The 15655-nt window shown below is 38.5% G+C and overlaps 1 protein-coding gene and 1 pseudogene across 12 annotated transcripts in view; both read right to left on the bottom strand.

The window, feature by feature from the left end:
• Nucleotides 1–15655, bottom strand: part of ERC1 (ELKS/RAB6-interacting/CAST family member 1) — a 496604-nt gene that overhangs the window by 379829 nt on the left and 101120 nt on the right. For all 12 annotated transcript variants that reach the window (XM_069094346.1, XM_069094345.1, XM_069094342.1 and 9 more), the window contains one exon: nt 5598–5672. In XM_069094346.1, the coding sequence (XP_068950447.1) occupies nt 5598–5672 (75 nt within the window). The remainder of the gene's footprint in view (nt 1–5597; nt 5673–15655) is intronic.
• On the bottom strand, nt 6888–8910 carry LOC138165844 (regulator of G-protein signaling 7-binding protein pseudogene; annotated as a pseudogene).

A 15655-nucleotide genomic window follows, 5' to 3' on the forward strand; every position in this document is an offset into this window, starting at 1 on the left:
GGGGGCCTACCTAGAGGTGTGGTTTTAGGCTAGAAACGTCACTAAGTCAGCTAGTGGTCAAGGGCTGATGGAGAAGTGCCCACTCTGCCACCTATCAGTGTCAGTATCAGCTTGACAGGATTGATCTGGAAACCAAGGTGAGGGAAAGATAATAGCTTAAGGAGTTAACCTAGAAAGGGGGTATTGAAGAATTTTAACCTAGAAAGGGGGTATTGAAGAATTCATGGGAGCAAGGAGGCACTATACAAAGGGGGAGATAATAGTCCCCTAAGCTGGAATGTTTATAGATACTTTGGTGAAGGATTGATAGGCATAGCTTGTTAGTGTTTCAAGGCTGAGATAAACAATTCATGAGTTGTTTCTGGGCAGAGTTAATGCTTTGAAGCTAGGCAGAGTGCAGGTAGGAGGAAGGGGCAGAGTTAATGTTCTGTGACTGGGAGGAGGGGGAGATGTGATTTTACAGACTGGTTTTACAAATTGCTATTACAATTTTACAATACAAATTGCAGTTACAATTGTACAAACTGGTTTTACAAATTGATGTTACAACTGATGTTGCAAATTGGTTTTAAAATTGCTGTTACAAACACAGATCCCAAACACCCCATCACTACCTACCTTCTTGTGAAAAGATGATGAACTCAAGATGCAGAATAAGACATTATCAGCCACTGTGGGAATTTATTTTAATTGATTATGCTTACTTATTAAAAGTTTTTTTTTCTTTTTTTCCAACAGGAGAAGTGAGAGAAAAGTAAAATATTGTAATTAATTGTAATAATTTAATTTTTTTAAACTGCAGCCATTTCAAAGAAGGAATGGAGAAGAGACAAGAAAGAAAGTTCAAGAAGGTCAGAGTGAATGAATGAACTAGCCTGAAGGAAATAGGATTAAAACCAATGTTGTGCCTGGTTTTCCCCACAACCCCCTCCCCCAAAGAAGTGAGCAGACTGCCAGGTCAGCTTCGAATTCCCCCACTGGGTCTCTGCCTTTTCCCCAGTCAGCTCACCTGCATAGAAGTGGGTGGGCTTCTGGGGGAAGTTTCAAGGTGTGTACTGACCAATCACTGCTTACGTAAGGCCCCCTTTATAAGCTAAGGTTCTGCCCCAGATAGTGGCTGTTGCCAGCTGCTACTGCTATTGCTGTACCTGAGACATGGGTGGGTGGCGCTGGCTCTGCCCACCTGATCAGCCACGTGGCGTTTTTAATAAAGGGTCTATTCTAAAATTATTACTTGGGTCTTGCTCTCATTAATCAACGTACAGTACTACACCCATTGAGGGGTCTTATATTTCTAGGGGTTGAAAAGTATTTTAAAAACACTCAATCTCCAAAAATACAAAGGCTGAGGCAACTCTCTGCAGGCTACTGAAAATACAACCACTAGCAAAGGAAAAGTATTAGAAAGTAATTGACAGGGACACAAAAGATTTGACGAGGAAGAAAATTCAGTAAAAATCTGGAGCATGAGAAAATAAATCAACAGAAAGGATCCTAAAATTAGAAAAAAAAAATGTAGTAAACCCACAAGGAGATTACATAACTCCCTTAAATATTACAAGACAAGGAAAGTGAAACAAGGTCTAAAGAAACAAAGGAACATAAGAAACCTCAGCAGTGCATGGAACATGATATCCTACAATGTGTCAAAAGAAAAACTAAAGTCAAAAGAGAAGAAATTAGGAACCACTTAAGACTTAATAGCTCTCAATGCAGAGATAAAACTCAAATTTGCACAATTAGGAAAAAACAGAATTCACAGTGGAGTTTCTCCAAAGAAAGATTAACATATTTTTAACATTAAATTATTATAATAAGGAAGAAGTAAAGGAAAAGGCAATAATGTTAAAGAAACACATACAAATTAACGCTACTGACTTCAAACACAAGATATATAAAGAAAGCTTAATCATCAGACTACAAGAAAACATGACAAATTAAAAAATTAAACAATACAAAACCATGAATGATGCATGATATAATGCAAAAAAGTGCCCAGACTGACTAAATACAGAAAACTATACAAACTGACTCCAAAAACAAAACCAGGAAAAAAAAATTTTGTATATTCCAAACTCCAAAACATGAAAAGTTAAATGTCCCAATACCACTAATAAAACAACTGGGGAAAATGTAAATTACCAATAAAATTATATATAATTTAAAAATTGACCAATGTTTAAAGGTTTGTTTTTTTTAAAGAAAGGCAATGTGGAATTAAGGAGCTTTTAAAAAAAAAAAGGAAACAGGGAACATTAATAGATTACAATGTAAGCAGCATTTAAAGAAAGAAAAATCAAGGGTGGAACTGAAGAACCAGAGACTAAATCTAACACTACAATGAACCTACAAGAAAAATCAACGTATTTTGAACAAAACTGCAGAGCAGATTGGTATATAAATGGGAAGGGGCAAAGGAATGGGGGTGATGGGGTGCTTGGGATCTATGTTTGTAAAATCAATTTGTAAACTCAATTTGTAATATCAGTTTGTAAAATCAATTTGTAAAACCAGTCTGTAAAATTACATTTCCCCCTCCCCAGCCTCAGAGCATTAACTCTGCCCCTTCCCCCTGCTGTACTCAGCCCAGCAACAACTCAGGAACTGCTTGGGACAATTACAAGCTACAACTATAAATTCTTCACTAAACCATCTATAAACATTTTAGCTTAGGCAAATGTTATCTCCCCTTAGTAAAGAGGTCAGCTGTACCATAAATCCTTCAATGCCCTATCTATAGGTTAACTCCTTAGCCAATTATCCACATACTGAGTCTCTGTTAGCCTTGGTTCCCAACATCCATCTTGTCAAACATGACACTGATGGGTAGCAGACTAGGCACTTCTCAGTCAGCCCTTGACCGCTAGCTGACTTAGTGACATTTCAGGCCAAAAACCACACCTCCAGGTAGCCCCACCTTGGGCTATTTCCCAGTGAATTATGGGCAATACCCTGCACAGTTGACATTAAAAGTGCATGTCCCTTTAAGCACTGACCACTCCTTAACTCCTCCTTAATCCCACCCTTACCTACCTAGTTAGCATAGTTGAGATCTGATTAATTGTACAGACTCCTTAAAAACTATGCCTATGTCTTCTTTAAGTTTGCAGGTTCTCTAAGAACTCTTGCCCGCTGGCATAACAATAAACTTGCAGGTCCCCTAAGGACCCTTACCCACTGTAAAGTGTAACAGTAAACTTTGACAATTCTGACTCCAAGTCTGCTTGGGCCTACTGAATTCTTTCCAGACTGAATCACAGGCATTCTGGTCTTTGATAAAGATCAGAGTTCCTGTATAACCTATTGCCATCCCCCATCAGGGGGAATGGGTGATGTTACACTGTTGATGAACATAGGTATGATGACCCCTATAGTCTCTCAGAAAGAAGAGCAACTGCAAAAGAACATTAACAATAAAGGTTTGGAAATGGGTGACTTGAAAGAGAAAGGGTGAAGGAGGGAAAGGGAAAAAGATGGGGAACTAAAGAGAACTCCCAAAAGTAAAAGGCAAAAAATGATGGCTCTAACATAAAGCCCCAATTCAGGAAGTAAAGATGGATGAATAAACAAGGAAGGAGGAGGAGAGTAGTGGGAATAGAAGCTTTACAATTACTTTATCTTACTGCCTTTGCCCCTAGGGGAGGGCAATGGGAGCCGATGAGTTTTTCCTGGTCTCAGGGCTTACACTGAGAAGGCAGCAAAAGCCTGGTGGTGAGTTTGTAAGAGATGGAATGAATGATGTACTATAAGACTCTATTCAAAATTTCCTTAGCTTAGGCCTCTCTCCTCAGTATCCCAAAGGCCCAAGAGTTGAAGCATAGAAACGAGGTCCCTCCTCAGGCTCTTAACTTGCCCCCTGAGAAAGAATGAAGAAGCTTTAATTTTCCTCCTTGCCTTGACCATCTAATGGGCTACTGACTCAGGCAATGTCTGGCTGCTTAGCCCCAGATCATGGGCTCTTAATTTGCTCCAGGAGAACAAAGCAGCAGCTTGAAGGCTCTCCTGGTCCTTATCCTCTCTGGTCTTGCCCAGAGAAAGCAACAGGAATCTGGTGGTCAGACTGTTCTTTTCTCTTGGTTTGCCACAAGAAAGCAAAGGGTACAAAGCTGATTCCAGAGCAAAGGGCAGAAATGGGCAGAAGACCCACAGAAGAGGTTCCATGATATCACCACCTGTCAACAAATCCTATAGGGCACTACAAAATCACAATTCTGAGTCTTCAAACACACACACACACACACACACACACACATACACACACTGTTTTAAACCAGAAAAAGATCATTTTCTGGGACTCTTAACTGTCCAAGAAACTCTGCCTCCATGGAGCCCCATCCCTACCAAAGGAACCTGAGGTTCAATATTTATACAATGTGAAAGGTTTGTACTCTAATAGTTAATGATTTAGTACCACCAACTTATGGGGGATGATGAAGAAGTTAAAGGTGAGGTCAACAAAACCATTTTTTGAAGATTTTTTTTTTAAAGAAACTTATATTCAATTCTACTCCCATCTGACTTCCCAGTAAACCCTCTAATTCCAGGCTCCATTAATTAGGCATCTATTTCTATATGGTGACTGTGCTAAAGTATATCACTGATTAGGAAATCTATTCCCCAAGGACAGCACTAATTAACCAATTGTTTTTTTTTTTAATTTTAAGCTAAAAGATTAAAATACAGCAGTATTCAAATATGAAAGAAAAACTGATATACCAATTATGAAACATTTTTCCCCGAATCAAACAATATGTATTAAGAGGATATACTGTGGATAAGCAATGTAACAGGCACTGTACTAAGCTTTGACTTTGCCCTTTTGAAAAGTTTGTAGGTTATATACAATTGGTATGATGCTGTAAAATAAACACTGGATTTGGAGTCAGATGACCCAAGTTCAAATTCTGGCTCTTTTAGTGATGGGCAAATCACTTAAATCTTTCATGTCTCAGGTTTCTCTTCTATAAAATTAGATGGTTGGAATAGATGATTTCATAATTCTTTCTATCATGAAATATATACAGGATCCTATGAATTATCTGAGGATACAAGACAAATACATGAATATTCTAATTTATTCATTTAAATTATGAGATACTATACAAAAAGTACTTTGTAAACTCTGAAATGCTATATAAGTAAAGTTATTATTAAAAACATGTAAATGCTTGTGTAACGTTTTTAACTAATGAGTTACCACCTATACCTGAAAGGAACAAAATCGCATTTATTTTAAAATATTCTATAATTCAACCTTTTTAACAAGTATTAATAATTTTCCCCTCAATTAGTCCAAGTTTGTAAGATTTTATTTTTTATCATTTCTTTTTTTTTTTTAAAGCAATTGGGGTTAAGTAACTTGCTCAAGGTTACATGGCCAGTTATTTCTGTGTGTGGTGCTAAGTGTCTGAGCCTGGATTCGATCCCCAGGTCATCCCAACACTGGAGCCGGTGCCACCTGGCCGCCCCTAAGCAATTGGGGTTAAGTAACTTGCTCAAGGTTACATGGCCAGGTGTTTCTGTTTTTATCATTTCTAAAACAAAAGGCAAGTGGTTTCTATCAACTAAAAACCTGGATTTTTTTTTAAGATTCTCACCTTCATTTCAATAACAGTTTGCAGAGCTTTTGTTTTAGCAGAATCAGGAGCATTCTCAAATCTCCGATGCATCTCCTAAATAACAGAAAAAAAAAATGTGTAAGCCCAAGTGAAATTTGCAACATCCCCCATTTCACAGAAAATAAGTAGAATTCTTCCATTCTACCTTTAGGGAAAAAAGGTAATGATTGTACATGACTCATCTCTCTGGTAACTTTTAATCTCTAATTTTGCACCATATATCTCCAATCACTGCTGCTCAGGCTAACTTATTTATTCAAGCAAAGAAGGTTACTGTCTCTAAGCAACAGCTTGCCAAAAATTAGTCAAAGTGGCTACCCCATGAATGTAATGGAATACTACTACGCTGTGAAAAAGGGTGATAGGAAGACTGATGGGGGCAGTTTCAGAAAAATCTGGGAAGATTTGCATAAATTGATATACATTAAGCGAGCAGAACCATAAAAACGATTTATACATGAACATTATAAAGACAAACACAAAGACTTAAGAACTCTGATTAACACAATAGCCAATCATAATTCCAGAGGACTCAAGATTAAACATACTAAACCCCCTTCTGATAGACAAGGAATTTCATGCAGATCAAGACATTTTCTGGACACAGTGTTTTGCTTGAATATACAAATTCATTACAAGTGTTTTCTTTTACAGGGAAAGGGGAGAGAGGGGGACAGGCAGAATTTAAATGGAAAAAAATTTTAATAGTTATCCCGACTGAAATGAGACTGTTCTCCCAGACAACTGTGTTGTTTTTGTTGTTTTTTAAATTTATGACTTTCCCACATTTGCTTCTCATAACCTGACTTTGCAACAAAAAGAAAACAACAACAAAAACAGCAATAAAACCCAAAAGAAAAGGGTGTTAAGAGATATTTCCTTTCTTGTAAAGGAGAAATAATGAAACAATCAAATTTATATTTTGCAGCTATTGAAAGTATATGTTGGGGCAGCTAGGTGGCACAGTGAATAGAGTACTGGCCCTGGCCTCAGGAGGTCCTGAGTTCAAATTCGGCCTCAGACACTTAACACAAAACTAGCTGTGTGACCTTGGGTAAGTCACATAACCCCAATTGCCTACCTTCCCCTCTCCAAAACGCCAAAAAAAAAAGTATATGTTGATAACCCATTCCATAGCAACCATAGCCCTCAAAATGCTTATTTTATGTAAGTAAACTATCTGCTTATTACAATGTAAATATAAGAATATGAAGTGCTAAGAAATGTCAGCTTAATTTTTGGAAAAAGTCAGAAACACTTACATTTTATTTCTTTTTTTTTTAACTAAAAAACTTTTTATTAACAATGTAAAATGTTAAATATTTTACAATCTGAGCTAATTCCAGCATGCCCTATACAAGTTAACACTATGCTGATAGGCAGATACCATGCTTCAAATTTCAATTAAAATGAAATATGATAATAATCCAATTTTATATTTCAAGGTAACTGAATAGTTATCTACATCATTTCCTAACTGGATTATGTCATTTTCCAAGAAATTGAAAAAAGACACCACTGGATCAAGAGGAAATGAGTTACTCTTATGCCCATGTGCATTCTACAAAGATATTACTGTGTATTTACAAATTTTTAATAGTCTCCATGTATTTTTTTAGCATTACAAATTAAGACATTTATATTTTGAAGCTCTTGGATAAATTCTGATAGAGTAGAAGACTGGACATGAATGACAGCAGAGAAAGCAATAGGAGAGGAGTATAAGTTCTCTTAATATTACTTCTAGTGATTTGATTACGTTGACCTTGAACACGGTTTTGCAATTTTAAATAGATTTCTATGTTTAAAGACTTTTATATATGATAAAGTATTAACATGGGACTAGTAAGAGCTATAATTATACTACTGTACATGAAATCATTTGAAATTTATACAATACATAAAAAACTTGGAATGACTTTAAAATCATAATTCTTGCATCCAGTCACTGTATGGTTAAGAGCAGACATACATTACGTCATCTAAAAAATCCTTTTAAAAACATCCTCCATTTTGAATCTGTTCTCTCTCTGGTTCTTGACAGTGATTAAAATGTAAAACTCTTGGAAAGGAAAGGAAGAAAATTAAAAGGGAAACATAGAAAACATATGGTTATATGAAACAATCAAATTTATATTTTGCAGCTATTGAAAGAATATGTTGGGGCAGCTAGGTGGCACAGTGAATAGAGTACTGGCCCTGGCCTCAGGAGGTCCTGAGTTCAAATTTGGCCTCAGACACTTAACACAAAACAATAACTATGGTTTGTCCATCTGAAAAACAAATGACACCTGTTTCTTGGATGTTCTGGCTTTCTTGGGGGAAGTTTTAATGCGAATTATCTAGCTTGAGATGAGGCAGCATAGCCCAAAGAATTTTCTCTTCCATCTTTTGACTAGTGGATGAGGAGTCAGGTTCAAGAGGCTGCAGTCATCTTGATTTTTCAATGGTAAAGTCATAGTCTCCCTGACTTTGCTCAAAAGGTTTTTCATTTCTCACATGTCTCTTTCAGTATTCTCAATATCTGTGGAAACCTGCCAGGAATGGTGCTGAATGTCTACTGGTGAAGATAGCATGTCCTCTAGAATGGGGACTTCTGGGCTCTTGATCCCCACTCCAGGCTCCTTTCCTTTCTGATAAAACTGAAGAGATCCTAGCAGACATATGGATTTTAGCATCTCTGCAGTGTACATTTCTAAGCAACACTGCAGGGACCTGAGATTGCAGCAAGTTTTTGATGAGCCAGTAGGGCTATCTCACAGCCTTCAGTTCTGGTCTTGTGCATTTCTGCCCTTAGAGATAGACAGCTGACTGAGATATCCCCAATAGAAATGACTAACTCTTGATACAGGGCCACTTGGGTATTGAATTCTTGGACAAGCTTGGCAGTATACTTTCCAAGGTGTATGCATAGATGATGATGCTGATGCACATATTGCCAGACTGTTTGGGAGGTTCTATGAAAAAAGATTACTGATGGAGCAGAGATCCCAGATATTGAAGCAGAGGCAGCTTTCTTTAACCTCAGCAGTTTTATGCATGGAGAATGGCCCCTGCAACCTCACCATCCTCCATTTTAACAATGTTTAGGACACAGCATTTTATTTCTATACAATGTAAAAAGCATCACCTATCATATTACTGGTATGCCTTAGATAACTACTAAAAATGACATATTAAAAATGAGGACCTAGGAGAGAAAGCAGGGCTACTGACAATTTCTTAGTTTTCAGGCAGAGACGTGAAATCTGCATATAACCACCTACCACAATTGTTCTAGGGATGTACAAACAAAAGAAAAAACTCCACAAAAAAAGGTAAGATTGAAAAAGCCCACTTTTAAAGACTCTTATCTTTTTAGGTGAAGAAACTGTGGTCAAGTGATTTAAAGTGATTTATAAGGCTGGACAGTACAATAACGAAAGCTCACATTTCCATGGTATATTATAGTTTATGAAGTGATTTCCTCAAAATAAGGCTGTAAGGAGAGGGAACTCCAAATTCAAACATCAATATATTATATAATGCTGTCACTTGAGAGAAATGACTATTAATAGTCAATGATTTAATGAGAGCCCCGTTTTTCTAACATCCTTATTTCAAGGCTCAATTTCTGAAGGACACTGCAGATAATGAGACTGAATTAACTTTCTCCTCAATTTTGTTTAGACTCCAGTCAAGTGGGGAAGTCCAAGGTGCTCTACACAGGTGTGGGTGAGGATAGTCTTTGATTAAATTGTCTGAGGGGAGGAAAGTAATGTAATCAAAATTACATTCCCCCCAGCCTCTCAATTAGAATGAGTCCACCTCTCACTCCTTCAGAGTTGATTGTCACCCACTCTTTCCAAAGAAGATAAACTATGAGTCCACCACCATGATTGTCTTTAGCATTCAAGAGTGTCACTGACCCACTTTATTGCTAATATGCTAGCATTATTAATAAAATGATTAATTACCTGGAAATTGTGTGTCTCTAAGTTTTTAAATGTCACACACCTCTAGGAGGTACTAGGAAACAAAAAAAGTGTGGATACATGCAAGTACAAATACACATACAAACAAATGTCCAGAAGAGATATTTTAGAATGACATTTTGCAATAGACTGCTAACAAATTCAGAAGTTTCATCAACAAAAATCTTTATTTCAAGAAATTCCTCATCACATATTCACTGTATAATGAGAACCACATAATCAAGACCTGGCTTCCAATTCCACTTTAGAATGAGGAAATTACACCATAACCATTTTAACAAAAATGTGTTACATCTAAATAGAACTTTCCAGTCTATGAGGCATTATCACATATATATCACCCAACCCTCACAACATACTGAAGCCCTGCAATAGAAGAAGAGCAAATATAACTCCTTCCATCAACCCTTATTTTGAAGATAAAGACAATGAAGCCCAAGAAACTTAAAGACTTGCAGAGCCAGTCCAACATAGTTATTACTTCACCATACAACAAAGCAGATGAATGTCAGGGCTGGGGGGAGGGGGGATATGGAGGGGGGAAGAACAGGCCCAGGTGAGAGATAATGAGGATCTGTCTGCACCAGAATGGTAGCTATGTGGGTAGAAAGAAGAGGACTTACATTTGAGATGCTTTAAAGGTAAATGACAGGCCCCCTTCCCCTCCTTCTCCCATCCCTATCCTTCCCTCTATTCTTTCTCCTTCCTCCCTTCCCCAGCCTAGATGATGACATGGTGGAGACAGCCAAGGAGGCCACGGAGTCTGCCAAGGCAGACATTACAGGGCTGTGCCAGGATGTGTTCTCCAAAACAGCCACTACCTGACAGGTAAGCTGACAGCCGCCAGTGAAGACTATGAACTTCTGGAAAATGTGAACAAACTGACTAGCCTGAAGTATCTAGAAATGACAGACGCTGCAGTAAACATAAGCAAAAACCTAAACAGCACTTCATCCTTGTCTGGATCAGATCACTGTAACTGAGGAGCCAATAGCAGCTCTTGAGCAGGCAGCCCACAAGCTGGATGCATATTCAGAGAAACTAGAAACAAAGTACAAGAAGGCAGAGAGGCCATGAAAGAATTCTTTAGCACAAAGCCTTTAATTACAAGAATGTTTTATAAGAGCTGAAATAGGTGGGATAGAACTTCAGTTCCTAAAAGGAGGCAGTGCTGCTGATCCAAGGAGAATCCTGGCCCCCACCTCTGGGTGGATGTATAACTCTGGCCACCCCCGATGATTTCCTAAACCTGTACCCCTGGAATCCCACCTTATCATGTGCTTCCTTGTGTGCCCTGGACCGAGGCTCAGAAATCAGGATCAAACCCATCTAAAGCAGACACAGATGAGAGGCTCTCTTCTCCCTGTCTCCTCCCTTCTTCCCTCTCCCCAACCCCCTTCATAATTGCTCTTCAACTTAAATAATAAATGCCAATGTATGGGGAAAAAAATAAATAAAAATAAAAGTAAAAGACGAAATCTGGCAATGGCTTTACTATATCAGATGAGTGAATGTAAGGAGTTAGGGAAGACACCAATATTGCTGCCCTGGGATGGACAGAAGAGGTAGTGGCAATACTGAGATTCATATTTTGGGACATTTAGGAAGAGAATATAATTTGGGATGAGAGACAGTGAGTTCTGCTTTGAGGTGCCTGTGGGATGTCCAAAAGACCAATGGTAACACATAACTCTGGCTCAGAGGTTCGTTCCCAAAGTGAGTGATACAGCCCCCTTGGGGGCACTGGAACAATCCAGGGTGGTGGGAACAGTCCTGGGTACAACTGGGGGTCATTAAATAATGTAAGAGGGCAATGAAAACATAAGGAAAGAAAATATTGAAAAACCATTCAAACATGTTTCATCTGCTGTATAACAGAGGTAAAGTCATAGTGATTACATTATTTTCTAAATAAAAACACAAAATACAAGTTATAATCAATCGGTGGTCAAGTCTACTGACAGGTCTTAACAAACAAGTGTTGGCAAGGCAGGGAGTCCAGCCTGCAAGGGTAGGAATGTGTAATGACTTCTTTACAATGTTTCAAGGTTACATAGGCAATCAAAATTTCAATGCAGGAAAACCCCCCCACAAATTTACAATAAATTATTAAACTTAAGATATCTTTTTAAAATAATTTTTATTTTTTGAAATGACACAACCTTCAAAAAAATTGTTAAAGAAAGTAGATTTCGGGTGTACAGGGGAGGCACTGAGAATTTTTTTTTAAAGGGGGAAGTAGGTCAAATAAGTTTAGGAACCTCTGCCTTAGATCCTACCACCTTGGAAGAACTTAGAAACTTACAGGGCCCTAGGAGTAACTCTAAAAATAACTACACAAAACCCCCAAAGCTTAGGACAGTGCACCCACACACTGGAAGGAGAACCCTACCTTAGCAAAAAGCCAAAAATCAAGTAATAAGCTGGAAAAACGACCAAACTACAGAAAAAACATCAACTACAGAAAGTTACTATGGTGAAAAGGAAGATCAAAACATACACTAAGAAGACAACAAAGTCAAAGGTCCTACTTCCAAAGCCTCCAAGAAAAATAAGAATTGGTTTCAGGCCATGGAAGAGCTCAAAAGGATTTTGAAAATCAAGGAGATGAGGAAGAGGAAAAATAGGGAACAGAAATGAGAGTGATGAAAGAAAATCAAGGAAAATGAGTCAACAGCTTGGTAAAAGAGGCACAAAAAATACTGAAGAAAATAACACCTTAACTGTTTATATTTCTACATGGGAAGATGATATTTGTAACTCATAAGACCTTTCTCATTATTAGGGTTGTTAGGAGTATGTATATAGAGGTCAAAGGTGTGAGTTGAATATGAAGGCATGATATCCAAAAAAAATAAATTTAAGGGTGAGAGAAGAATGTACTAGAAGAGGAAGGGAGAGGAAGAATGGGGCAAATTATCTCACATAAAGGAGGCAAGAAAAAGCTTTTAGAGTGAAGGAGAACAGGGGGAGGTGAGAGGGAGTGAGTGAACCTTACTCTCATCAGAATTGGCTCAAAGAGGGAATAACACACACACTCAATTGGATTTAGAAATCTATCTTACCCTACAGAAAAGTAGGAGGGAAAGAATATAAGAGAAGGGTGGAAAGGGGGGGCAGTGAAAGAAAGGAGGACAAAAGATGGCAGAGTAGAAACAGGACTTCCACAGGGCTCCCACTCCGACATCCTCCAATTCATTTAAAAAATGACTCTAAACAAACTTTGGAGTTACAAAACCCACAAAATGACAGAGAGAAGCTAACCTCCCACTGAAGACAGTCTGGCAGGCCAGCAGGAAGGGGGCAGCTCAGCACTTTGGGAGCTGAGCCCAGCCCAGTGCTAACCGAAAGTTTTAGCCACAACCAGCCCTTGGCTGGAGGGACTTCAGATCAGCAGCAGCTATGGCAGTTTCCAGGATTATCAACCTGTAGATGCTAAAGACAAAGTGAGAGGTCAGTGCAGTGTAGACTATGGGACCTGGAAGTTTGGGAGTGCAGCGTGGCCTTTGAGCCCGGGACGAGAAGCAGCTGAGGCATGGCAGCTGTCCAGCCGCTGCCACGTAGCTACTTCAGAGCTCCAGGCCTGCAGATTGTAGGGGGACCAAGTGACCAGTCTGGGGGATAATTGCTCTTGCTTTAACCTGCTTGGATCTGGATCACTGTCTGGGATGGAGGTGCTGGGGTACATGACCAGTGTGCGCGAGCGTGTGGAAGCTTCAGAGAGGGCAGCCAACTAATAGCTCCAGCAGCTAAGAAAACCCCAGTGATTGGAACAAAGCTCCTCCCTATGGTAGTTGAGTTCTACTGTGGCAAAAAGCTCAAAAGTCAAGTAACTGAGTGGCAACATGAGCAAGCAAGGCAAGCACAGTGGACCAACTTTGGTTTCCTTTTCTGGGGACAAAAAGGGTCAGGCATGGAACAGGAAGAAGACAGCAAAGTCAGAACTCCTCCACCAAAAGCTTCCATCAAAAGAATTAGCTGCTTACAGGGCATAGAGGAGCTTAAGAAGGATTTTAAAAACCAAATAAGAGTAGTGGAAGAAAAATTGGGAAGAGAAATGAGAATGATGCAAGAAAATTATGAAACGAGAATCAACAACCTGACTGAAGAAAATAACACCTTAAAAAATAGACTAACTCAAATGGCAAAAGAGGCTCAAAAAGGCAATGAGGAGAAGAATGCCTTAAAAAGCCAAACTGCCAGATGGAAAAAGAATTTCAAAAGCTCACTGAAGAGAATCATTCCTTCAGAATTAGATTGGAGCAAATGGGAAGCTAGTGACTTTATGAGAAATCAAAATACTATTAAACATCCAAACAAATGAAAAAATAGAAGGCAATGTGAAATATCTCACTGAAAAAACCATTAACCTGGAAAATAGATCCAGGAGAGATAATTTAAAATTTATTGAACTACCTGAAAGCCATGATCAAAAAAAGAACCTAGAAATCATCCTTCAAGAAATTCTCAAGGAAAATTGTCCTGATGTTTTAGAACCAGAGGGCAAAACAGAGGTTGAAAGAATCCACCAATCCCCTCCTGAGAAAGATCAAAAAAAAAAACTCCTGGGAATATTATAGCCAGGTTCCGTAATTCCCAAATCAAGGAGAAAATATTATAAGCAGCCAGCAAGAAACAATTTGAACACTGTGAAACACAATCAGGATAACACAGGATCTGGCAGCTTCTACACTGATGGATTGAAGGGCTTAGAATATGATATTCTGGAGGTCAAAGGAGCTGGGATTAAAAGCAAGAATCACCTACCCAGCAAAACTGAGTATCATGTTTCAGGGGAAAATATGGTTATTCAATGGAATAGAGGACTTTCAAGCATTCTTGATGAAAAAACCAGAGTTGAATAGAAAATTTGACATTCAGATACAAGAAGCAAGAGAAGCATGAGAAGGTAAACAGGTAAAAGAAATCATAAGGAACTTCAAAGTTTAACTACTTACATTCCTACATGGAAAAACAATTAATTGTAACTTGTGAAACTTTTCTCAGTATGAGAATAGCTGAAGGGAATATAAATATTTGTGTATACATACATACATATATGTCTATACAGGAGGGTATATGGGTGTATGAATACAAATGTGGGTGTGTGTATATATGTGTACAAGTATACATAGACAGAGGGCACAGGATCAATTGAATAGGAACGGATGATACTTAAAATGTGAAATTAAGAGATCATAGAGGAATATAATGAGAAGAAATGGGGAGGGATAGAATGGGGTAAATTATCTTACATAGAAGAGGGAAGGGAAAACTGTTACACTGGAGGAGAAGAACAGGAAGGTAAAAGGAAATGAGTCAACCTTGTTCTCATTGAATTGGGCTTAGTGAGGGAATGATATATGCACTGAATAGGATATCTCACCCTACAGGAGAGTAGGTGGAAGGGATGAGAGGGGGGATGATGGAAGGGTAGGCAGGCTGGGGAGAGGGAATTTGGAAGCATCCACTTTTGAAAAGGGACAGGATCAAAGTAGAGAATAGAACTAGTGGGGGGTGGGATAGGATGGAGGGAAATATAGTCAGTCTTTCACAATATATCCACTATGGAAATGTTTTGCATAGCTACACATGTACAACCTATATTGAATTGCTTATCTTCCCAGTAAGGGTGGGTGACAAGAGAGGCAGGGAAAGAATCTGGAATGCCAAGGTTTACAATCAAATGGTTAAAATATATGTATATTATTATTATTATTATTATTATACATGTAACTGGGAAATAAGATATACAGGTACTGGGTCATAGAGACCCACCATGCCCTACTGTGAAGTTGGAGGGGGGATAGAGGAAGATATGGGAGAGAGATTTGGAAAGGGGATATTCAGTGGGATTGCTGCTTTGGGGTGGTGGGTAGGGGGGAAATGGGGAGAAAATTTGTAACTCAAAATATTGTGGAAATGAATGATGTAAACTAAAAAATAATTTAAAAAATTAAAAAAGAAAGGAGGACAGATGGGGAGGTGGGAGTAGTCAGAAGCAAAACACCTTTGAGAAGGGATACGGTGAAAAGATAGAGAGAACAGAATAAATGGGGGTGC

The sequence above is a fragment of the Petaurus breviceps genome, unplaced genomic scaffold, assembly GCF_028583685.1.
Source record: "Petaurus breviceps papuanus isolate PSGF00001 unplaced genomic scaffold, PetGlider_PUasm1.0 216, whole genome shotgun sequence".
In the NCBI taxonomy this organism is placed as follows: domain Eukaryota; kingdom Metazoa; phylum Chordata; class Mammalia; order Diprotodontia; family Petauridae; genus Petaurus; species Petaurus breviceps.